The 27,233-nt window shown below is 38.6% G+C and overlaps 1 protein-coding gene across 1 annotated transcript in view; it reads right to left on the bottom strand.

Annotated features, from left to right (window-relative positions):
• Positions 1-5,350: 5,350 nt before the first annotated feature.
• LOC122807592 overlaps positions 5,351-27,233 on the bottom strand; it is a 131,584-nt gene continuing 109,701 nt past the window's right edge. Inside the window, exon 2 of the mRNA XM_044078504.1 lies at positions 5,351-6,801. Within this exon, the coding sequence (XP_043934439.1) occupies positions 5,351-6,801 (1,451 nt within the window). The remainder of the gene's footprint in view (positions 6,802-27,233) is intronic.

The following is a 27,233-nucleotide window of genomic DNA, read 5'->3' on the forward strand; positions in this document are numbered from 1 at the left end:
ATTGTTTCAGAACCATGCAAACAGGCTAGTATTGCGAAACTTGTACTAGAATGCAGATGGGAATAGTGTAGCAAGCTGTTCATTGCCCCAGGAATTTTTTAGCACTTTACAAATCTAATCGACTGCCACATGTTAGTTTAACTAAGAACAAAGCTTTGAAATGGGCAGACTTGGGTGAAAAAGTCATAAGGTGGGAGAAGCAGACAGAATTAGAGCTCTCCAAACAAGGAGTACAGAAACAGAAATTAAATTGGATTACACAGACACACCCAGCTGTATACTCACAGGCTAGTGAGAATAGCTGAGTATTATTCTTATTGGAAGAAGAGGAAAAAGCCTTGCGAGACATACCAGACATTCTCTGGTCAGCAGGGAAATCAGATGTAGGACTTATACGAACAGCAGGACCAGTTACCATAATGCCAAAGTCAGCATTTAGACCCCAGAAAAGACAGTATCCCTTGAGAAAGGATGCAGAGGTAGGAATCAAGCCTATAATAGCAGCCTTACTTAAGGAAGGAGTCTTAATAGAATCTCCTGATTCACCATGTAATACACCTCTATTTCCTGTCAGGAAAGCAAACGGGGAATGGCGTATGGTCCAAGACTTACAAGCTGTAAATAATGCAGTTATAGCCAGGGCACCAACGGTGCCAGATCCACACACCTTACTGAATGATTTAAAGCCAGAGCAAAAATATTTTTCAGTGGTAGACATTAGTAATGCATTTTTCTCGATACCGATACACCCTGACAGCCAATATTGGTTTGCATTTACATTTCAGGGAAAGTGGTACACATATACAAGATTACCACAGGGATATTGTGAAAGTCCAACAATATTTGCAGAGGAAATGGCAAGCAACCTGGCGGGATTTATTCCACTGAAAGGTAGTCAGATTCTACTTTATGTAGACGACATTCTGCTGGCAACCCCAACCCAGCAAGAATGCAAGGAGGACACGATAGCTTTATTACAATTTTTAGCTACTCAAGGTCACAAAGTAAATAAAGACAAGCTACAGCTTTGGAGAAAACAAGTTAAGTACTTGGGATATGTAATATCCAAAGAAGGTAGAATATTAGATGAAGACAGAAATACAGCAATTTTACAAGCACCTAGACCAACTACCAAGAAGGAAATGATGTCCTTCCTGGGAACTACTAATTTTTGTCGTAGTTGGATACCAAACTATGGTTTGGAATCTGCTCCACTGGCCAATTTAATATTTAAAAAGCTGATGGCAACACAGGATTTATTACAATGGACACCTGAAGCAGAAGCAGCTTTCTGTAAGCTGAAACAATTGATAGCATCATCCTTAGTTTTAGGATTACCAAACTATAACAAGCAGTTTATTCAAACTGTAGATTGTAAGCAAGGTTATATGAAATCAGTATTGACACAGCAACATGGGGACAAACAACGCCCCATAGCTTACTATTCATCACAGTTAGACCCAGTGGCGCGATCTCTGCCCCACTGTGTACAAGCAGTAGTTGCAGCTGCAATGGCAGTGCAGGCTTCAGCCTCAGTAGTGTTATTCCACCCTCTCACATTGAGAGTGACTCATGCAGTCACAATTATTTTACTGCAAGAAAAAGTAGCATATCTTTCTCCAGCTAGGCATCTTTCCTGTATGACCATACTGTTGAGCCAACCTCATATGACAATTGAACGATGCACAACTTTGAATCCGTCAACTTTGCTTCCAACCCCTGCAGATGGCAAACCACACTGCTGCCTGTAGGAGACTGAGCAAAAGACATTACCTAGACAAGACCTTATGGATGTTCCCTTGGATGATGCCGAGGTGACATGCTATGTGGATGGGGTCCTACAGGACAGAACCTAGTGGGGTATGCAGTCGTTTCTGATATTGAAACTTTAGAAGCAAAATCTTTACCACACAACTTATCTGCACAAGCGGCAGAATTGATTGCCTTAACAAGGGCATGTACCTTAGCAAAAGGTAAGAAAGTGAACATTTATACTGACAGTCAGTATGCTTTTTCTGCTATACATATTTTTGCACAACAGTGGAAAAATAGAGGAATGATAACATCTACTGGTAAACCGATCAATCATGCGCAACTTATTTTAGACTTGTTAGATTCAATTCAGTTACCTAAAAAAGTAGCTATTTGCAAATACGTAGCTCATACGAAACAACAGGATAGAATTTTAATAGGTAATGCACAGGCTGATACAGCTGCAAAGCAGGCAGCCTCAGCCACAGAAACTTTTCTTTTGAGTGAGGAATTACAACCCTCAGAGACTTTAGATTTAGAAATGTTAAAAACAATGCAGACACTTACTACAAATATTGAGAAACAGAAGTGGATAAAACGAGGAGCAATCCTCGAAAAGGGACTGTACATCTCCAAAGAAACAAAAAACGATTTTGCCATCTAATTTATTTAGATATGCAGTATTGTTGAGCCATGGGCAGAGCCATGTCTCAATAGGGGGGGATGGTAGAGTTAGTGAATCGAGTGTTTACAACCTACGGATTTACAAATTATACAAAAAATTTTTGTGCAGCATGCCATGTTTGTAACAAGCATCATGCACAAGGGGCATTGAAGCCTAAGCGGAGGAATTTTCCTACACCACCATATCTGTTCCATACTATTTGTATGGATTTCATAGAATTGAATAAATGCGAAAATAAGAAGTATTGCCTTGTTATTATAGACATGTTTTCCAAATGGGTAGAAGCGTTTCCAACTAAAAATCCAGATGCAGCTACTGTTGCAAAGGTCCTTGTTAAAGAAATTATACCCAGATTTGGTATATCGGAAAAGATTTATAGTGATAACGGGACACATTTCATGAACCAAACGATTCAGCAACTTAGTCGCTATTTCGGGATATCATTGAAGAACCACTGCGCTTATCACCCCCAATCTGCAGGGCTAGTAGAGAGGCATAATGGGGTATTAAAGAACAAACTTAGGAAGTTGATAGTGAAGACAGAGAAAAACTGGGTGCACTGTTTGCCTTTAGCACTGTTGAGTATGAGAACTGTTCCAAATGTAAAGGGATTAACTCATTTTGAAACTTTGTTTGGGAGGGCATATTATATACCTCAGTGGAAACCTCTCATGTCTACAGAGCAGGAGGCTGACAGTTCACTTGCAGGATATATGAGGCGATTTTTGAATAACAAACTTTTGCAGTTAAATTCTGTTTCAGATAAAGAGCAACCAAAATTGGAAGCACCAGTAGCCCCAGGCACCTGGGTCTGGGTGAAGATTGTGAAGTGAAAGAATTGGAGTTCTCCGAAGTGGGAAGGTCCGTACCAAGTACTACTGTCGACACCCACTGCAGTCAAGATCACGGAGCGAGCTTCCTGGATTCATTTGACGCACTGTAAACTGGTTAAAAACTTTGAACTGGACAAAAACTTTGTTACTGTTGCACAACAAGAACAAAATGGCCAGATACAGAGTGAGTAGAGACGTTGAGCAACCTCAGAAAACGTGTATGATTGTTTTCATTGCAATATTAATCACACTGTTCTTTTTGTTGTGGCCATTCCTTTTTCCTGCCACAAAGGTTGAACTGATTAGACGTAATGAACCAAACATAGACTGGCATCCGAACTTTAACACTTATCAGGCAATTACATGTGTATACACAGAGACTTTTAATGTTTCGAACTGCTGGGTCTGTACGGCCATACCAACAGCATACAGGGGTTTATTAATGACTGCTATCCCCCTAGGGGTCAATGAGACCTAGGAAAATCTGGTTTTTGACACAGTTGCTATTAAAGCACAAGATAAGGTAGCACTGTATTTGCCTGTGACACAAAAAGGAATTGTATGTTTCTATAAAAATGATACCATCCAAGTTGGATGGAGCAAGTGTAATGTTACAATACAGTATAAATGTTATAGAAAACCAAATGATTTGAGTGGATCTTGTAGTACAGATTATGACTCATTTTTGAAATCTATGCATAAGACTCTTGATCAGGTACAACGCAATCCTGTACTTTTCAAACAGTTATCTGTAATAGATAGGAAAATGTTTCATGCAGGGCAGTCATTTTGTAACAAAGTAATAACTAAGGTAGAAGACTGTTATTTTGTGTGTGGTAAAAAGGCATATAAATGGTTACCTGAGAATTGGTCTGGCAGTTGTTTTTTGGTCTACCTGGTTCCGGCCATCCGACACACTGCAGCTTTGCCTCAGAGGAGTATTCAAAATACTCGAGACGTAACCAAAAAGACTGTTAAGAAACCTGAGAATCCAGTGGGATGAATTGAAGCAGGGTGGAAAGACCATCGTGATGTGGGAACCAAACTTGTGCATATGGACTTGAGTGATGCTGTTATATCCTGGGCAGGTATATCACCCATGTACGGCGGAGTTAAATCAATATGGGAACTGCGAAAACTGTCCAAACTTCTCGAAGTAATGAGTAATGCAACTTTTTCTGCTCTTGAACTGATAACTGATGAACTGAATGCCATGAGAACTGTAGTGCTCCAAAACCGAATGGCTCTTAACTTCACCCTAGCGGCGAGAGGCGGAACTTGCGCTTTGATCAAAGAAGAATGCTGTGCGTTTATTCCTGACCATCAGCATGAGATTAACGATCATCTCGAGGTGATTCAGCAAGTGTCGGCCATGACCAAGCCAGGCCCAAACCCTCTGACAGATTTTTTCCAGAATGCCTTTGGGGGGTGGGGCTCCATTTTTATGAACATATTGATTGCTATTGGGGTAGGATTACTCCTAATAGGAGTTTGTATTTGTTGTGGAATCCCCTGCATGAAGAGATTAATTAAAGAATTCATAGATATATCCGTATCTGAGATTATGTATCAAAGTACTGAATTTGAAGAGCTGCTAGAATGCGAAACACTTTCATAAAAGTTTAAACTGAATGACTTTCTTAACTGCAAATCCTGAATGGAAGAGGTTAGGAAAAGAAGCAAGCTGTTTATTCTTTTTTGAAAATAGAATAAAAGGTATTACCAGGAGGGAAATGTTAGAAAAATATGTATTAATGTGTGTATGCTTAATGCCAAATTAATAATCAAGTATTTTAATACGCTTTTCATTCTATTTTTCATGCACTGTGTTTTATATAAATTGAGTTTCATATGAGACTGAAAAAGATGCCTTTTGAAAACTGCAGTATGCTTTCTGAAACTTGCAAGTTGCCCTCTGACCTAGTAACTGCTAGCACAGCAATATTCTTGTTTATGCCTTGTGGAAATGTCAAGTCAAGTCAAGTCAAGTCAAATTTTATTTATATAGCACCTTACAGACATAATATGCCACCAAAGTGCTTTACAAAAAATACAAAATAATAACATTCAAATATAATCATCATACATTACTAAAAGCCAAATCATAAAAATAAGTCTTAAGCTTTGATTTAAAAACTGCCACTGAAGAAGACTGCCGAATATAAAGTGGAAGCTCATTCCAAAGTTTTGGAGCTGCGACAGCAAAAGCTCTGTCTCCCCTCGTCTTTAATCGTGACCTTGGGACCACAAGCAAAGACAAATCTTCTGAGCAAAGTGCCCGAGCAGGAACATAAGGATGCAACATCTCTGATAAATAAATTGGGGTCAAACCATTTAGGGCTTTAAACACCAATAACAAGATTTTAAAACGAATCCTATAGAAAACAGGTAACCAATGTAAAGCTGCCAATATGGGCATAGCATGATCAAACTTACGTTTGCCTTCCAAAAATCTCCCAGCAGCATTTTGAACAAGCTGTAGGCGAGATAAGACACCCTGACTCACTCCAAATAAAATGGAGTTACAATAGTCTAAACGTGAAGTTATAAAAGCATGCACCACAGTTTCAAGATCACACCTAGACAAAAATGGTTTCACCTTAGCCAAGCGTCTTAACTGATAAAAAGAGGATGCCACTACCCTATTTATGTGACCCCTAAAACAGAGATCTTTGTCCATTTTTACTCCCAAATTAATAACAAAATCCTTCAAATAGGGAGTCAATTCACCACAATCTGTCATGAAGGAGTCAGTATAACAACTTGAACCAAAAAGCACCACTTCTGTCTTCCCTTCATTAAGACTCAGAAAGTTTTCCACCATCCATGTCTTAAGCTCACATAAGCAGTCCAGAACCTTTGATATTGATCGACCATCAGCCTCATCCAAAGGTAAATAAAGTTGACAATCATCAGCATACAGATGAAAGTCAATACCATATTTCCGTAAGATATCTCCCAGAGGCAAAATATAAATACAAAACAACAAAGGCCCTAAAATTAAACCCTGTGAAACTCCCCAAGGAAGATGGAAAAAATCAGATGAAAAACCACTCCACTGAACACATACCATTCTATCAGAAAGGTAAGACCTAAACCAATTTAACGCCGAACCAGTAATTCCCACATAGTGTTCAAGATGGTGCAAAAGCACCTCATGATCAACTGTATCAAAAGCAGCCGTTAAATCCAACAACACTAATAATACAGATTTTCCTCCATCAGTCGCAAGAAAAATATCATTCATAACTTTCAACAAAGCTGTCTCAGTACTATGTAATGGTTTAAAACCAGATTGAAAATTTTCTAAGAAATTGTTTTTATCTAAAAAATCCAACAATTGGCCATAGACACATCTCTCCATCACCTTACTCAAGAAAGGTAACTTAGAAATTGGCCTATAATTAGCTAATACGGATGCATCAAGACCTGATTTTTTCAATAGTGGATGCATAACCACTCTTTTAAAATCATTGGGCACTACACCAGAAACTAAACTAGTGTTAATTATTGTCAGCACAACCGGGGCCACTGTTAAAGACAAATCCTTACAAACGATGGTAAAACATCGTCAGGAGAACCACTAGGCTTAGCCTCATTTATCATTTTAACCAAATCTGACAATAATATTGGATTAAAAGTACATAATTTCTTCGAAACAGGGATCAATGGACCCTGTAAAGAAACCACAGGCACAGTCATTCTTAAATTAGCAACCTTATCCATAAAATATTTAAGAAAATCATTACATATTGTAGTTGACGCCTGAACTGGAAAATAATCTTGAGCATTTAAAACAGAATCAATTACATCATACAAAATCCTAGGGTTATGAGAATTTTCAGAGACAAGGTTAGAATAATATATACTTTTCGCAGATTTTACAGTGTTCTGATAAACCTTCCAACTTTCCCTCAAAGCAATTAAATATACATAAAGCTTACTCTTCTTCCACTGCCTTTCACATCTTCTACATTCCCTCCTTGCAGCTCGAGTAATATCCGTTACCCATGGATTTCTTACTGAACTTTTCTTTTTCAAATGCAGAGGGGCAATAATATCCAAAATATCCCTACAGGTCTCATTAAAACAGCTTAATAATCCATTCAATGTAGACCATTCTGAAAAATGAATCATAGCTTCTTTAAATAATAAAGAAAACTTCTCAAGAACATCTTGATTAAAAAAACGTCTAAATCTAACTGAAACAGAATGATTATCTACACTAGAATGCAACTTAACATCAAATACAATAGGTTTATGGTCAGAAAATACAGCATCTTGAATGCAAAGATTTTCCACAACAAGCCCAGATGATAATACCAAATCCAGCGTGTGACCACATTCATGAGTGGCCCCATCAACACACTGATTTAAACTGAAACAATTTAACAGATCACAAAAATCTGAAACAAGTGGCTTATCTGGACAACAAACATGAATATTATAGTCCCCAAGTAATATAATCTGATCATAACGTAAAACATACTCAATCAAAAATTCGGAAAACTCCGATATAAAATCCTTATTATATCTTGGAGGTCTATAAACCACTGCAAAAAGAAGTGGACTTAAATGTCCCAGTTCAAATAAACATAATTCAAAACTACTATAAGTAGTTGCAGGATATAGTTGTTTTATTAGCAGGTTTGTTCTACAAATAACTGCCAGCCCACCACCACGTCTTGAAACTCTGGGCACACTAATAAGCACACAGTCCGTCGGCACCAATTCATTCACAGAGCTCCATTCACCAGATGATATCCAAGTCTCAGTTATACAGAATATATCCAATGCATGTTGCATAAAAAACTCTTTTAAAACAAATGTCTTATTAGCCACTGACCTGGCGTTCACCAGTCCCCACTTTCAAGTTGACACAATTCCTACAGCAGGCAATGCTTTAGCTACCGGTCTTAGATTCCTCGGATCCACTCCTCTCAAGCAACACCGTCGAAACCGTGGAAAAGAAGCACAATCCCCCATTGAGAAGCCAACAACGAGGATACTCAACTAAACCATAGGATCCCACGTCCGCCAGGACACCAAAGACCCAGGAAACAGCCTTTGCTTAACTCCCAGAACGCCAGAGAAGGAAGCCACCAGTATCTTCAATTTGACTAACTGTCCTCCACAGCAACCCCGCTTCTTATGCTTCCTCAGCCTCCCACCAATAGAATACAATGGCGGGACAGTTAAACAGTACTCTGGCAAAGGATCCAAACCAGAAGAAAACACGCTTCGATAAACACTTCCCCCAAACGGCAGTAATCCAGCAGAGACACCAATGTCAATTAACGACCGTCGGTCATAAGTAATTTCCAAATCCACACACTGCCAAACACACGCAAAAAGCAGCAAATACAAAGAAACTGGCAAAGCTGTCAGACGGCAAGCCGAACACACAGGCGCCATCTTGCAGACTATTTGATTAAATCAAATGTACTTGAGAAGCAGGTGTTTAATCTGCTAGGTCAGAAGTAAATGAATGAGCAATGCCTTATGTTATAAATGTAATGATTCTAGACAAACAGCTTTGTCCAGAGGATGGGAACCTCTGCAGCTGTAGTAATTTAAAGATAAAGTAGACAAAGGATTATTAGAGAAATGAACTGTTAGCATTGTGCTTGATTTAGCCATAGTATCTTGAATGTAACATAACAAGTATGTAACTGAAAGTAACCAGGGAGTTTCACATAAAAATTGTTTAAATCAGCAGAAATTCATGGGAAAGATGGTCAGCAGATGATGATGAAAAGGTGGTAATCTGTTACGTCAGCATGGTAGGACAAGATTAATTTGAGAATCTATAAAAATGAATGTATTTCCTGTTTCTGGTTAGACAAACTCTGTATTAGCACGTTTTTGTCTCCTTGCTGCAAGATTAAAGTGCCTTAACCTGAACCCACCATGTTTTGATCATTTTTAAAGTATATTTTTCCTTTGACACTCACTGTGAAATAAACCTTTGGGGAAAGACTACTCCAGTACTCTCCATGACACATTCTATATTGTTCTGTGTGGAGGTGGTTGTGAGTTGGTAACAATTAGTCCCAATTTTGAGTGTGTTTTCAAAAACTCTTATATGGTGCCCATAGCATAAATCACAATATCCACCATGCAGAGATAACAGATGTGATATCAGTACATAGTCAGTCATGGGTTCGATACCCTAGACAGGTAGGTGTGTGACACAAACATGCTTACCTTTTACTCTCCCAACCCACCTTGACTTATCTTTGCCTCTGTCTGCCTCTCTCACTCCCTCCCTGGTGTATGTGGAGACTTACACCTGCTTTGCTTAGGCAGCAGCATGTGTATTGTCAGTGATGCTCATGATCAGCTAATGGACTGTGCATGGATTACAGCCCTCCTCTAGCTGATTGCATGTGGAACAGCTGTGGTAACATTCCCATAGCCAATTGCATAGAAACATACTCCAATATCTAGGAACATCATGTTGGTGTTGGGCCTTTTCATTCACTGTGAGCAGGAACTAGATCTGTTGTTTGGCAAATAGCATCACAGATGGATTGGGGACTTACCTCTGACAACATACAGTGTGGAAACAGGCCAACACACAGGAGGGAGATGTGCTTGTCCTGACTACAGACTGTAAGTGCTGCTATGCTGCAGTTGGGGTACTATTGGTTTAACAGGGGGTGTGTGTGGATATGGCTGTCCTACATGTTTTAATACTTGTCATGTCAGTGCTACTTTTGTGAGGAATCCCCATCTGTAGGGTCATCTGCAGACTGGGCAGTGTGTGGTGCCTTTTGTTCCTTGTGTTACCCACAGAGAACCTATTTCGCAACTGCAGAAGGTAGTGTGAGTATTGGAGTCAGTAGATGGTGACAGCCGTGAGAGCTACTGGCGTCATATCCTTCATAGGGCATATGTTGCATCACACCCTCTTACAACAGGAGATGTATGAGGTAATCACAGGGACATGTCACTATTTGGCCTGTGTTTGTGCCTCCAGCCACAACTCTGTCAACCTTTGTACATATGTCATGCAGTAGGGGGTGCATATGTTCTGTACACCATATTAATTGACAGCATATCTGATAACAAGCCAGTGAGATATCAGACTACTACACATGTTATGTATAGTACGGGATGTATTTGAGGACATAGCTTGGGCATTCTGTGGTTGTGTGTACAGTACTGAGGTATGTGTAAGTCTGGTAATTGTCGACAGTGTGTGTATAGTGCATATGTACCCTGGCCTGTGTAGAGACTGTGGTAGATGTCATTGTTCTCGGTCCTGTTCTATCTGATGTTACATGCTGCTCCACTGTATGTCACCCTATCAGCTTACATGTTTGTGGGGGCGAACACACACATGTCCCAAACCACAGACAGCCATCATACCACACTGTGTAGCGGCCCAGTATATGTAGGGTTGTTGCATGAGTGACCCATATGAGGATGGTGTACATCAGATAGTCCATATACTGTAATATTACGCTAGCTTACCATATGTGGCTGTGGTTGTGTTCACATTGGTTGTGGTTATGCACTTTCACACAAGTGTCTGTTACTCTGTGATGTGATATGCCTGTAGATCCTGCTATCTATGCAGGTACATGTGTATTCCCACATGGGAGATTTAGCCCAGTGTTGAGTCAGTCTGCCTGTAGCCTGCACTGTGCTTTGTTACATGCCTAGCAGCTTACTGTACCTATCCAGTGAGATGTCATGTCCAGATACTTGCCAGATGTACTGCTACCTGGCCACCATAACAGTCATGTATGTCAGACAAAGCAGTGGGATGCTGTTCAGATGTATGTCAGTAACTAGTGGATAGTATGTGGCCATGGCACCTGTGTACCAGTGGTTATTATGTGGCAGGACAGACAGGGGTGTATGAATGCATATATTGTGTGAGCAAATGTATACCAGTATGCACATGTTATACCCATCTACATGGCTGTTACCATCCACATTGACAGGTCTGGTCCACATGTCTTGCATGAAGGGGTTCTGTGTATACCCCTGGACTGACCCGAGTGTGTCAGACTGCCCACACATATTGGTCATATCACAGCTGTAGTCCACAGGGGTGTTAATGTGCTAGCAGTGGTACTGTACTATGATGACCTTAGGATGTCTGTAGGTAGCGAATGGCGCACATGTTAACAGCAGATGTGGCCTCCCACACACACCATTTCGGTGAAGCCAATCCCTATTACAGTAGCAATAGTCTACAAATATACCTGTACTACATATGTGACATCCCCTTGCACTGAGAGGTTGGGACTATTGGGGCTGAGGTAGGGCTCCACTCCATGTGCAGGACATATGGTGAACATATATGTGTATATAAGTATACATATATCCATATAGATATATACACATATACATATCTTGCTTAGTGCATGACAACGGTTTTACACATTTGTGCCTGTGTTCCAGCCTCTGTCCTCCACCTACAAACCAGGCTTTGCACATATGACATGCTGTCAGGGGTTGTTATGTACTGGGCTGTGTATATGTCATGCTGTCATTCCTGCCGTCACTCCACTGCTGTTGTGTCCCCCACACATATTGGGGGGTTGGGGCCATATATGTGTGGGCTTCACCTACACAATACATGTGTGCCCTAATGCACTCCAGAGGTCAGTGTATGTAACAGTGGTATATGGCCCAGTATTAGTGAGTGTAGGGGGGGTGCATCATGACTAATCTAGACTGTTACAACATGTGTAGGTATCTAGGATAAGCTGCCTTAAGGTATCTGGATGTACTTTACACTACAATCCACCTTTGGTAAATGCAGGCCTACTGCCTCCTGCCATACGGGATGTTCTGTTTGTCAGTGTTATTGTGATGATGTCAGGTATGCCTTGTTATGTAACAGATACATTACATTGTGTCAACAGGGGTCTGTACCCCCTAAGGATTGTGTACAGAGTGTAGATAGAGGCTACTGACCTATACATTTGCATTACATACTGTTGATTGTCTGGTATGCTGTGGCCCAGTCTGTCATTACTAATGTACTACTTGAAGGTCTCAGCCTGGACAGCAACATATGTCAACCTTTCCAGACTACTGTCTTAGTATAACTATTTCACAGTTGCATTACACTGTTCATATGGATGTCAGTGTCTAAACAGCTATATGACATAGCATATACAACTGTTATAGTACACAGATAAAGACTTCACATTCATTTATGCACACCTGTGTGTGGTGTTATACCCTTTGATATCTCTGTGGGTATATGTTGCAGGCTATGACTGTCATTCGTATGGATGACTCATACAGTCTCCAGCTGGTAAGGCGGTGACTGTAGGAATACTGGCTGCTACATATTGTGTGCACGTACTACATATGTATATTACTGTACAAATCTCTGTGTGTGTATGTGTAGTTACATATATCTATATATCTATATATATATCTATATCTATCTATCTATATATATATATATATATATATATATATATATATATATATAGATATATGTGTGTGTGTGTGTATGTATATATACATATGTATCTGCACATATGTGTCTTTGTATATGTATCCTAGGGATGGCCATGTCATGTCTGGTGCTGGTTATAGGATCTGCAACACTTGGTACTGTATTAACAGGGGGGGGGGTTGTGCTTGGCTGGGGGGGGTACCTATTCGTACCAGATGTATATTGTGTGGGGCCTCTCAACCCCATTAGCGTTGCATGATGACATGTATCTTTTGTTATTTCCCCATTGTTATCTGCAGATGTATGTCCGTATATACCTAATTCCCAGTTAGGGGTCGCCACAGCAGAACTCCGGTCCGCTAATGATTGGCAGTAGATTTTTATATGGCGAGTTGCCGGCCCTGATGCACAACCTTCAATGAAGGTACGCCCATTCACGCATGTCTCCAGACAGAAGATGCTCTAGCTGAGAATCGAACAGGACAATGTCTTACTGTGAGGCGACAACACTACAGCACCACCACTATATATATATATATATATATATATATATATATATATATATATATATATATATATATATATGTGTATATATATATATATATATATATATATATATATATATATATATATATATATATATATATATATATATATATATATATATATATATATATATATATATATATATATATATATATATATATATATATATATATATATATATATATATATATATATATATATCTATATCTATATATATATATATATATATATATATATATATATATATATGAAACCTGCAGTATATGTGGACATATATCAATAGATGTAGGCATTTGCATGTTTGTATGTTTATATACAGATATATCTATATATATATATATATATATATATATATATATATATATATATATATATATATATATATATATATATATATATATATATATATATATATATATATATATATATATATATATATATATATATATATATATATATATATAGATATGGTTTACTATCATAATTCCAATGCTTATGTTGTCAACACCACTACAGTGAACAGAAGGGTCAAATGGTGACAAAGTCCAACCCGACATTGTCGAAGTACAAGTCTCGTACCTATCTCAACCCAGTTAAAGCCCATTTAGAGGTCGAATTCGAGATGTACTTTCAGCAATGTCAGAATTCGACATTGTCACCTTCGCGCTTTGGAATCGGAGATACCAGCTTTCGACAGAATGCACTTCGGAGTTATAATAGTAAACCTGTATATATATATATATATATATATATATATATATATATATATATATATATATATATATATATATATATGTCAACATGTTGTACCTGTTTAGACATTAATATATTTACTCACACGCATACATCTACATGTTGGAATACATTCTCTGTACTGTTGAATGACTGGGCTGGATGATATGTTTGTGAGTGCATCAAAGATATGTATATCTGTGATGGCTTAGTGGTAAATCACTTTGGCTATGGTGTGTGGGGTCCTGGTTTGATCCTAGCAGAGGCTGTTTATTTTGTTTCTAGGCAAAACAATGGCCATTGGATACAGTGTGATTAAGGCACTTTTGAGCAGTTGTAAGTGGGTTTGAGTGGGTTTGCGTGACGGTAAGCACTGCTAAGTTATGGTTACTGTTTCTTATACTCAGTTATCTCCTGAATTGCTTTACCTGTATAGTCATTGCTTACACCCATGCAAACAGGCTTAATCCCGCTTACTGATGCTTAAAAGTTCTTACTCCCGCTTACCCTCATGCTAATTCCTTTAAAAGAAAAGAAAAGGGGGTTGATAGGAAAGTGGTGAAGAAAGCACAAAGAGGGACGGACAGTAAGAAAAATAGCTAGGGATGTGCAGGAGGGTGAAGGGAAGGTCCATAGCTGCCCATTTCTTCTACAGCAACAGCTGTGCATATACACTAAATTTGCAGGTACATTTGCACCCTCAAACCCCTGGGAGAGAGGGGAGGACAACATATATTCATTGTGATGCCAGTTAGATCAGATTACATGTGTCCAGTGGACACGTGTGCAAGATGGCCAGCTATGTATGGGGCAAGATTTTTTGTGGGAACAGATTCCCTTTTTTTTTTCAGGTGAGAGTGGGATGTTGGGGAGGGGTAGTAGGTATATTTGGGGAGGTAGGTTGGGTAGGTTAACAGACAAGACATACAAGACGCATACAGGGCCCGGTGTATGACACATGTGGGGGGTAAACACCTTGGGTGGGGAGGGCTGTTTGGAAGTTGCAAGCCCATGAGCCCCCAACTGGAAACAGTGGGACTGTGGTCCCCACCCATGGGCAGTCACCACTGCACCTTCATGGCCCCAAAGGTGGCTGTGCTGGGGGCTGTGTAGGAGGGGCAGACTTACCCTCTAATAGTGCCATTTGGCCCTCAAGCTGGTGTAGCCAGTCTTAATACTCCAGATCGAGCTCCCTATGCACCACGTCCCGGATCTGTTGACAGGTGACAGGTTTCCCGCAGCGTCCGCTCCAAGGGGGGGTGAGCCCCATTCCCTGCAGCGGTTCCATCTGAAGGTGGCATAGTGCCCACAGAGGAGGAGGTCCCAGGCTCTGCCCCAGATGTGCTTGTGCCTGTTGCCATGGCCAGCTGAGGTGGGACAGATAGATCCGCTGGGACCAGCCTTCCCATACGAGCTGTGTTGTCACAGGTTTATGACAGATATGGGTTAGTAACAGTCAACAGCATTTAGGATTAGTTATAACAGCATGCATAGATATTCCCATTAACCCAAAACACCAGATTAAACACAGTTGCAGAGCAAGTAGAACATATGCATATATGGAACAACAGTGGCCATTACAGGAGCATGCAGGTTTTATTGATGGAAACAGGCCACCAATATAGGTGTATTTTAACATGGCACATGCATAGAAAAAAATGTGAATGTTTATAAACCATTAGGACATATGTCCCAACAAAAGTTTGGAGTGTACACATACCAGTTGAGGAGTGTCATTGGGTTATTTTGCACATATGGTAGGGGTGAGAGAGAGTTCAATTAACAACTAATATATCCTTGTAGTTTTCACAGCATTCTTAGTCACTGCAGTGATCTGTCCCTTACATGTATTATTACACTACCTAATGGCCTTATATTGTACACTGTTATGTTTATAGATTATTATATAAGTGACATGTGTCTTACATACAGGCGCAACAGGCTGCAGGTGTTAATGCAACATATGTTGAGAATTGCTGTCATACACTTTGGGTGAGGTGCCAGAATGACAGGTTTGTTTTCATATACATTCTCTGACTATGTACACGTTTGACTATCAGTTAAATGTCATTGACAGCTGCCTACATTTATTGGATCATCACACTGAATTTTCAGGGGAACAGGTACCAGGCTGGTGATATGGGCCATTTATCTGGACATGCTGGACAGATTGGAACAGTTGTGGGGTATGAATATGCATACAACTTTCAATGTGAACATTCTAGAAAATTCTGTGCAGTTGTTGGGTGTAATTATGCATGAAGCTTCTATCTGAACATTGTAACAAAATTTGTACAGTTGTGGGGTATGATTATGCATACAACTTAGTAGCACTCCAAGGATTCAAACCCCTGCTATGTGTGACAATAAAGGTATAGCTAACATCACAGTACACTGTGCTATAAGGAAACTGATGTAAAGCTTTTGACTGTTTTCAATCTAAGTCTCCCTAACTTGTACAATATGACTGACCTCTTGGCACTTGCAACATTGTTATGCAGGACTTCATACACATTTTTATCGCATACCACGGTGTGGGTGACACTGCTTAAGATACAACAGTACTATTTATAGAATGGAACAGATCGCCAACATATGAGAGAAGAGAAAACAGAAGCACTCCAGGGGTTATACCTTTATTCACAGACTATTACACATTTATTTTTACTGGAACACTTTCTAAGGCTCTTATATTTATTTGTTATGACAGTACATGCAGACTAATTACTAACTTGCCTCGCGATGCAGCCTTTGCAGCCTAACATCATGGGCTTGCTGGTTCACAGCCTGGTCATCTGCAGCTGTCAGGGAAATAAAGTGATATTAATCATACCTATCCATAGTATACAGAAGCTAGGCAATTATTTACTACTTAGTAGAATGAGTACTTATTCAGTACTTTGGCACTGGGCATCTGCCGAGACTCCTGGATCCACTGTTCCAGTACATCCCCCCTCTGCCGCTTCATGTCAGCATGGTGGTGCCTGACCTGCTTACCAGTCTGGGGGATACCTGTGGCACTAGTGAGGTCACGGGTGAGGCTGTCTCAGGCCTCTGTTTTATACTGCAAGCCCTGGTACTGGCCCTGCAGTAGTCTCTGCTTATGGTGTTTTACCAGGATCCATACCATGATTTTTGACTCCTGGATGCCCCAGCGCTGCATTCTAAATCGAGTGCCTTCAACAACACCAGCCATTCTGCCTGCAGTAGGAAGCTACAGCCAGTTAAGAGATTTATTCCCGCCTGTGGGGTTTAAATATGGCTGATTTGCCGCACTTTCCCCTGGTTGGCCAGTTTTGAAAAGGCTAAGCTATGGGCACACCTGCTTACATAAGGTTAGCACTGCTTAAAGAGGTATACCACTAGGCAGATTGAATTGGCTTCCTTGCACATTGCTTATACTTACTAACTTGAGCTGTGCTATGGTTAGTATTGCTTAATAGTTACTTAGCACTATATTTGCCATTTGGCAGTGATTTATTATTCATTACAGGTTCTATATATATCTGGTATTCATGATTCTACACTTCTACTACTTCTACACTTTATTACAATAACACCAAACATCTATGCTTACTGCAGTACTCCAGTTCACAATTTTATGTTATGTAGCAGGTTATACCACTTCACACTGTACATAGATTCAGTTCACATGTTTGGGTTGATTTTCCTGTGATGAGGATTAGTTTGCTGATACCTCATGCTAATCTATTGCTATGATGGCTTAGTGGTTAACTACTCTAACTATAGTGCATAGGGTCCTGAGTTCTAGCCTTGCAAAGGCAGTTTCTTTTGTTGCTGGGCAGAACATGGGCTGTTGGGTACAGAGTGATTAAGGCACTTTAAAGCAGCTGTAAGTGGGTTTGCGTGACGGTAAGCACTGCTAACCTCTGGTTACAGTTTCTTACACTCAGTTAGCTTTTACTTTGCTTAATCTGTGTAGACGATGCTTATCCATGTGCAAACGCACTTATACACGCTTACTAGTGCTTATATATGCTTACTACTGCTTATTTGTGCTTATACCTGCTTACTAGCGCCTTATTCATTATGACACTGACACTACACATGTGCATTTAATGCTGTACTCCAGTTCACATTTAAATGTTATTATGTAGGTTATACAGCAAAAAGATGTAAAATAGTTCATATACAGATTTCACATGGAAAACGGTATGCGCTGCAGTGGGACTCGAACCAGGAATGCCTGTTTGTTAGGCGGATGTTCGAACCACTACACTATTGCTGTGTTGCTTTGTTGGCTTATACAGTCCTTGTTATCCTCTTCAGCCTTTTCAGCTGCTTTAACCATAGATAAGCGATGGGCAAACTCACGCATCTACAGTTAACTGTACTCGGGGTTTAAAAAAAAAATAAAAGGGATTCATTTTATTTATATGTACTGTTGCTGTTGAACACATGGGGACTGTTGGTGGGCATATGCAGACACCTATGTGCGACCTCGGTCATTTATTTCCAGTTTCTGCTGTTCTACTTTGCAGGGGCATGTTTTTTCTGAGAGCTCTATTCTCAGACTCGCCCCCTGCACTCGTCCACACTCCATGTAGGATTAGGAGGTCAAGCAGCATGCCTTCATTAATATGCATGGTGCGCTGTTGTCCTCCTCCTAAACTGCCACTTCTGTGCAGGACTAGATTAGTGAGAACATATCACTGAATGGATATCAAAAGATTGTGATTTACCAGTCTGAAGTGGACATGCCATAAAATAAAATGTACTCCTATGTTACCAGTAGGGGAAAGTAAATATGTTATCCAGTAATTCTAACTACCTTCAAAGCACCATATTTCTACATAAAGACCCTATGACAGTTTTCCATTTGACAAAGCTTTTACCAACAGATCCTTTTATGGAACTAAATTAAGAAAAATTAATTAAATGCATTGTAGCTTATGCAGATAACTATAAAAGTAAAAATGTAGCTATTTTGATAAAGAAAATGTTTCAAGAAAATATTCTTTTTAATGATTATAACCAAAGGGAAGATGATGCTATTGTATCTGTAAAAATCCTACCTTTAAAATTCCTATACTTTTTAAAATTTATATGCACCTAGTGACAAACAATATTAATTTATAATGGAAATTCATAACATATTAAATAATCATAAACATCATCTTTTTATCATTAGAGAGTAATATAATTCAGTCATTAATTTTAGGAAAGGTAGAACCTCTAACTATAAGCAAGATAATCTAAATGGTTCTTTAGCCATATTGGACTTAATATCAGGTTTTGACTTATTTAATCCTTTTCATTTGTTTCCAAATCAGAATAATTCTTCTGCCTATACCTACTTTTCTAAATGTCATAAATCTTACTCTAGAATATTTTTTTTTTAATTTCAAATTCATTTCATAATTATAAGCTCAATTTTCACACAAACCCAATACTTTTTTTCTGATCATTCTAAGATATTATTAGATTTAACATTTTCATCCCTATTTTAAATAAATATAGACATGATTGGGCAGTGGCGTCGAACCCATTAGATAAGCAAGATGCAAAGGATGATATAATTTCTCCAATATGAAAGTTCCAAACTGAAATTTAAACTCTGATATTTCTTTTGATATGCATTGGGTAACATTAAAAACTTAACCTCGAGCTATTTTTCTAAAGTAAAGCCTTCTTGTATAAAAAGCTCCACAAAATAAAATAAGCTACATTAATAAATAAACTAAATGAACTTGAGACAAAACGGGCACCTCAGACAGATCATGAGTAAAAAAATGAAATTATTCAGGCCTAGTAAATACACACTCTTTATTACTCACAAATTTCATGATATGAAGCAAAATGTCTTGCAAAATATTCTGAATGGGACCAATCCTCTTCTAAAATTTGTCCAGACTAATAAAATTAGACTATCTGACACTATTTATCTTGACTATTAAATATAAAGAACAATTGTTAAACAGTACCAAAGATATAATTCAAGCCGTTATAATACTATTAAAAATGTAGACATACCCAACTTTTATCTTAGTTGCTCCAAAATAGTTCACTTTTTAAAATATAATCATGATTCGAATGACACAGCTATTTATAGACCATCATCTTCTTTTGGCTCTTCCCGTTAGGGGTCGTCACAGTGGATTATCTGTTTCCATTTCTTCGTGTCCTCTGCATCTTCCTCTGTCACACCAATCACCTGCATGTCCTCTCTCACCACATCCATAAACCTTATCTTAGGCCTTCCTCTTTTCCTGTTACCTGGTAGCTTCATCCTTAGCATCTTTTTCCCAATATACTCAGCATCCCTCCTCATCACATGTCCAAACCAATGTAATCTTGCCTCTCTGGCTTTGTCTCCAAACCTTCCAACCTGGACTGAACCCTCTAATATACGTATTCCTAATCCTGTCCACCCTTGTCACACCCAGTGCATCTTAGCATCTTTAACTCTGCCACATCAAGCTCAAACTCCTGCCTTTTTGTCAATGCCACTGTCTCCAACTCATATAACATAGCTGGCCTCACTACCCTCTTGTAGACCTTCCCTTTTACTCTTACTGGTACTCATCGATCACAAATCACTCCTGACACTCTTCTCCACCCACTCCATCCTGCCTGTACTCTCTTCTTCACCTCTCTTCCACACTCACCGTTACTCTGAACTATTGATCCCAAGTATTTAAATTCATCCACCTTTGCCACCTCTACTCCTTGCATCCTCACAATTCCTCTATCCTCCCTTTCATTCACACACATACATTCTGTCTTAGTCCTGCTGACCTTCATTCCTCTTCTCTCTAGAGCATATTTCCATCTCTCCAGGGTCTCCTCAACCTGTTCCCTACTCTCACTACAAATCACAATGTCATCTGCAGACATCATAGTCCATGGGGACTCCTGTCTGATATCGTCTGTCAACCTGTCCATCACCATTGCAAATAAGAAAGGGCTCAGAGCTGATCCTTGATGTAACCCCACCTCCACCTTAAAGACATCCGTCACTCCCACCGCAGACTTCACCACTGTCACACTACCCTCGTACATATCCTGTACCACTCTTACATACTTTTCTGACACTCCCGACTTCCTCATACAATACCACAACTCCTCTCTAGGCACCCTGTCATATGCTTTCTCTAAGTCTACAAAAACACAATGCAACTCCTTCTGACCTTCTCTGTACTTCTCCATCAACACTCTCAGAGCAAACACATCACATCTGTAGTGCTTTTTCCCGGCATGAAACCATACTGCTGATCAGTAATCATCACATCCCTTCTTAACCTAGCTTCCACTACTCTTTCCCATAACTTGATGAACCCAGCCACTGGGAATGCACAAGCCAGTGCATTTCTTTGTGCCGGTCCCAAGCCCAGGTAATGGGGAGGGTTGTGTCAGGAAGGGCATCTGGCTTAAAACTTCGCCAAAAAAAAAATTCATGTGGACAGCTAGTTATAGACCAATATCCGTAATTAACACAGATGTAAACATATATGCATCTATTCTTGCTAATAGATTAAAATTGGTTCTTCCTTTCATTCCATCTCCTTATCAATTTAGTTTTCTAAACCAAAGGCATACTTCAGGTCATACTCTCACACTGGAACTTACCCAATCATCCCCCAAATAACTTAAATTACAACAATTTAATCTATTAATAGATGCTTCTAAATCTTTTGATCATCCTCACTTACAGTTGTTATTTACAGTTATGCAACACATTCCCTGCTTCTTTTATTAAAGCTATTAACAACTTATATGATAAAGCTTTTATGCAACTTTTTCATAAATAAGAATTTTTCTAATCCAGTAAGTATTTTAAACAGGGCTAGACAGGGTTGCCCTGTATCTCCTTATCTTTTTTTATGCTCTTACTCAAGATACGTTTGTCCACGCACCAAAATTATTCAAGATCAATAAGCCTTTTACTGCATTTGTAGATGATGTAACAATATATTTTACTCTCTCCAGTTTAGATATCCCCAAAGGTTAATTCTAACTATAAAGTTTTTCAAAAATTTCCAATTGCTCTTTGAATCTTCATATATCTGCTATATTCCCGCTCAATGGCAATTATCTCTACCACCAAACACCATAACCTATGATATTAAAGTCTACATCATTTTAATTCTTAGTGTTTATTTCAACCACAACCAATCAAATTCACTTTTAAATAACACAATGAATACTTAGAATAAAATTAAACAAGATATTATTAAATGGAGCAGATTAAATTTGTCTCTTTTATCTAAAGTGACAATTATCAAATTGAACATTTTTTATTTCTATTCATTGTTTCAATTCAAAATATACCTCTAAAGTTCTTCCATAATATCACCTCTGATCTTAATATATTTACACAGTTTCCTAAATCATTTCATACATTCTATAAAAATTAATTGCAACTAATGTAAAGGGAGGTCTTGGTTTACCTGATATACATATCTATATTATATGATTATTAATGTGACAAGACTAGTCAAAGTTCTAAATGTACCTCTCAAGTCTGAAGTATAGCAACTTCTCTGGTGTAAATTTTAGCATAACTACTTTAACACTTATCAAATAAATATTCAAGCTTTACCTTACTTAAATCTCCATGCCCTTAAAAAGCTTCAAATATCAAGTCTTACTACTAATAGTATTTTTTTATTCCAGAAACGTCTTAAATCTTTAAATGTATATGATATGTTTGCCTTCTTACCACAAATAAATAAAAATCCCAATCTGAAACTTAACCACCATGTGTTAGAGCTGTCTTATTTTTCTCCAATTGCAAACCTGTGTGTCATTGATTTTATAAATGTTAAATGTTTTTCATCTGAAAATGTACTATAATCTAACCAAAGGATACTTAATAATTTTAAATCCAATTTGTTAGCTATTGAATAATGAATTTGATATATCCAATTTTAATTATAAAAGCTATTATACTTACAAGCAAATAATTTCCTTGTTATAATCAGCCAAATTTATATCCAATACCTAGAAACTGAATGCTAAAATTAAATATAAAAATTATTATCTATTCTCTCCTTATTGGTTAAATAAACTTCCTAACATCTCTATGATTTATTACATAAATCAATTGCAATAAATAATAAATTCACCCCTCTAAAAAACATATTTTGTTCACAATTTATGGTTCTCAATAATGCGTCCCCAACCCCTGCAAAAATTGCAACCTTTTTTTTCCTAAAACTCTATCATCATGTATTTTATTTAACTATCCTCAAGCAGATCTGAGTCATACTTTATGGAGCTGTAAACACTCACAACACATTTGGTTAAATCATAAAGCTAAATTACAACTTATGGGTTTTACTAAAAGATTTACAGTAAATAATTTACAGTCTTACCCATACCTCCTGCTGATTTACCAAATAAAGATCTATTTCTATTAATAGCCATATTTATGCTTATTAAATTACATATTACTAAAATTGGACTGCCTGTCTAAATATGTCATGGAAAAATTTTAGCAAAATTGTTGAGAAATATTTTAAAGCTTATTATATTGATTTTTATTACAAGAAACACTTCCAGGATTTAAATAATATTATGGATAAGTTATGCAAATGTACTTTATAATATGTTTGTTTATATATATTTATATATATATATATATATATATATATATATATATATATATATATATATATATAGATATATATATATATAGATATATATATATTAATTAACAGGTTTAATTTTTGTATATCCATTCACTGCTATATTTTTATTTTTATTTATTCCTAATCAAATGTCTTACAAATTTTTCTTATTACTCTTTCATGCCCATATGGAATTTTATTTTACTGTGCAAAGTTCTAGATGCAGTCGTATTACTAGGCAAACTGCTTATTATACCTAGTGTAAATAGTTACTTTGCTGTCTTATTGTTGTATGCATTTCTTTTTATTAATAATTGTGAGGAAAAAAATTGAGAAAAATTGTGTATTTTTTATATTGAGAATACTGGGACTGCAATTCTAGTGGGATTAGAAAGGTAGCCCAGTCTGTCCACATTGGAAAACACACAGGGAGGCTTAAAGTGAGAACTGTTGTTAAGGCTAGTTATTTGATTTGTTTCTATACCCTTTTCACATTTGGCTAACTAAACTGTGTTTTTACTTTAAGAAGGCCAGGACTGGAATTCCAATGGGACTAGAAAGATAGTCTAGTCTGTCTGAGTTGAGAAACACACAAAGGAGCTTAAAGTGGCAATTACTTGTTGTAGCTAGTTGCTACTTTTTCACTTTTTTCCAATCAAAGTGTGTGTTTTATATTAAGAAGACTGGGACGGCTATTCTAGTGGCAGTAGTAAAGTAGCCTGGTCAGTCTGAGTTGGGAAGCATGTATGGAGGTTTAAAGTGAGATTGTTCCATTAGCCAGAGGGCTTTTTAAAGCATTAGTTGGATGTTAATATGCACTTCAGAGGTACTTCTATTGTGCTTTTACATTAAGAAGTTCCAGGATCATTCATCTTGTAGCAGAATGTGTTTACCTGGTCTGTCTGAGTTGGCAGGCAGTCCAAAGAGCTTTAAGTGTTGCCTTTTATCAGTAAGAGGGCACAGGAGATAGTTTTCAGCTTTTTTCTATCTGCTATAACTTAGGCATGTTTTCACAGAGCCATTCACCACTCACTGGTGGTTAGCAGTACCCTGAATAGTAGGAAACCTATAAAGCTACTAACACTTAGGACTTTAACACATAACACAAAAAGGCTTTGCATGGAACTAAGTTTAATGCAGCTAGTTAGAGCATAAAACAGCACTAAGATCATAGCTCTATCTAAAATCTAGCCTTCACCCTAGTCACTGCTCAGGTGACCCCCGTGTAAAACCAAGATCCTAAACCATAATAGCCCAACCCTAATACAGGTCCTGACAATATAGATTTGCAATTTCCTAATGTCTCTGTGGTCAGCTTGGAAGATATGGTCATCCTGAGATAAAGTGGCAATTGTCACATGTACTCAGATAACCTTTTAATCTTTAAAGAAACTAGGACAGTATGGGAGAGATGTACATACATAACTTCTGCATACAAACAAAGTTTGCCCCTTTTGGAATGTACCTCACAAGAAATCTGCAGCAGCTAGAAAGGCAACAGACATACCTCACAAAGAGGATTACTGGCCTCAAACAGATGCCCTACACTGACCATCTCAAAAAACTCCAGCTTTACTCCGTAGCATATCGCTTACTCCGAGGTGATCTCTGCCTAACATATAAAGCTATGTCAAACCCAGAGTTGTTGGACATGCTACACCTAAAGAAATCCCAATCCCTCTGAACCTCATGGTCTAGGGACCTAAACCTTGTCACCACAATAAACAGGACATGCTGGAGGGATAGATGTCTGTCCCAGAGACTTCCCATACTCTGGAACAAGCTACCCATCTATGTCAAGCAAAGTTCCTCACTAGCACTCTTCAAGAAAAATCTTCATGAGTGGATGGAAAATAGGAAATACACCCCAGGGATCACTTCTGTGGCTCTGCTCAAGAGGAACACAGGAAAAAAACTTTCTTGGGTGGCATAAGCCAGGGAACCTTGTTGGCTAGGCTTACTTAGGCCCTTGGGCTGATAGCCTAGTAACTACCTATGAACCTATGAACCTATAAGGCAAGCAAACATTTTACCTATTACTTTTGTCAAAGGGGATTCTAGTGTACAATGCACACATATACTTCTCTCACCAGGCTGTACAAGTAGAAGTTAATGGTTAGTTGCCTATCGGGAGCTAGAATCTGCAATATCATGCATCTATCCCACCACAGGTACCAATTGGATTCTATAATAGCCCATGTGGGTGTAAATGTCCTGAGATTATATGAAGAAAGATATTATGGATCTCTCTGATAGGACCCAAGAAGTAAGGATTGGTGAGACCACCTCCACCAAGAGACCCGTCACCAGCAGAGTGATCCAGGGTTCCATGCTGGGCCAGCTTCTTTTTGGCATCTACCTTTTGGAGGTCAAGGCTAATGTCAAATGCCTCTTGCTTACCAAGTTAGCAGCTGACTGTAATCTGAGAGTCATCATGGAGTCCCCCATTTCAACAACATCCTACAAGAGGGTCTAACACAAACAATTGACTGTTGTGAAATCACGGTTTGAAACTCAATTCAAAGGAATGCATTATAGTGCCCTTTTGGAAGTCATCCACCAAAGCTAATTACTTCATCTATAAAACAGCCCCAAGAGTCAACCAAATAGTTATGGATATGGAAGCATATGCAGACAGTAAACTGGCATTCAACCAACATGTAGTCAAGATAGTGTTGAGTTACCAGCCCAGTGCCCAACCTTCCACAGAAGGCACACACATGCACACACTCACACCTAGGGCCAATTTAGAGTATCCAATCCCATGTCTTTGGGTTATGGGAGGAAACTGGAGCACCCAGAGGAAACCCACACAACCACAGGGAGGACATGCAGACTCTGCACAGAAAGCACCCCAGCTGAGAATTGAACCAGTGAACCTCTTGCTGTGAGGCGGCAACCCTAACTGCTACACCACCATGGCCACCCAAGTAAAAGTACTACTCTACTTAGCCCTTATCAGACCCATCATTGAGTACAATGAGCATGTTGGCATGTAACTAATCAAGTACTTGCAACAACTGCAATGCCCTCAAAGGTTCGCCACCTGGAGAATCCAGGGTATGAATTCCCTGTCCTACACAGAAAGGTCTTATCTTTGTACTCTGTCTCCTACAGGTTACTTGAGAGGTGATCTATGCCTAGCATACAAGGCATCCTCATATCCAGCTCTGATGGACCTCGTGCACATATGCAAGACAAACAACATCAGAAACACTAGATTTAATGACCTGAACATTTTGTGTGACATAATTAGAACCTGCTGGTGGAACCAATTTATGTCTGAAAAGTTACCAATACTGTGAAATAAACTCTCCATCTACCTGAAGCAGAGCACATCCCTTGCCCTATTCAAAAGAAACCTTTATCATTGGATAAGAAATCACAAATTCACTTCTTGGTCTGGCCCCACATGTGTCTGATGGACAGAGTAAATTAATCTCCAACTAATATACCCCCACATAACCCTTAGCTGCCTTTTATAAAAATATACCACCATATAGCTATCCAAGTAACTGTGGGACAGAAGTAGGTAGAGTTGTACAGATAGGCTTGGATCTATAGATGGGAAACAGAAAATTTACCCCAGGACTGCCCCCTATACTACTAATAGACAGAGGCAGCTCCTAAATGCTTTATCCCATGCATGAGTCCCCCCA

The sequence above is a fragment of the Protopterus annectens genome, chromosome 7.part1 (genome assembly GCF_019279795.1).
Source record: "Protopterus annectens isolate FY-2018-M chromosome 7.part1, PAN1.0, whole genome shotgun sequence".
Lineage (NCBI taxonomy): Eukaryota > Metazoa > Chordata > Ceratodontiformes > Protopteridae > Protopterus > Protopterus annectens.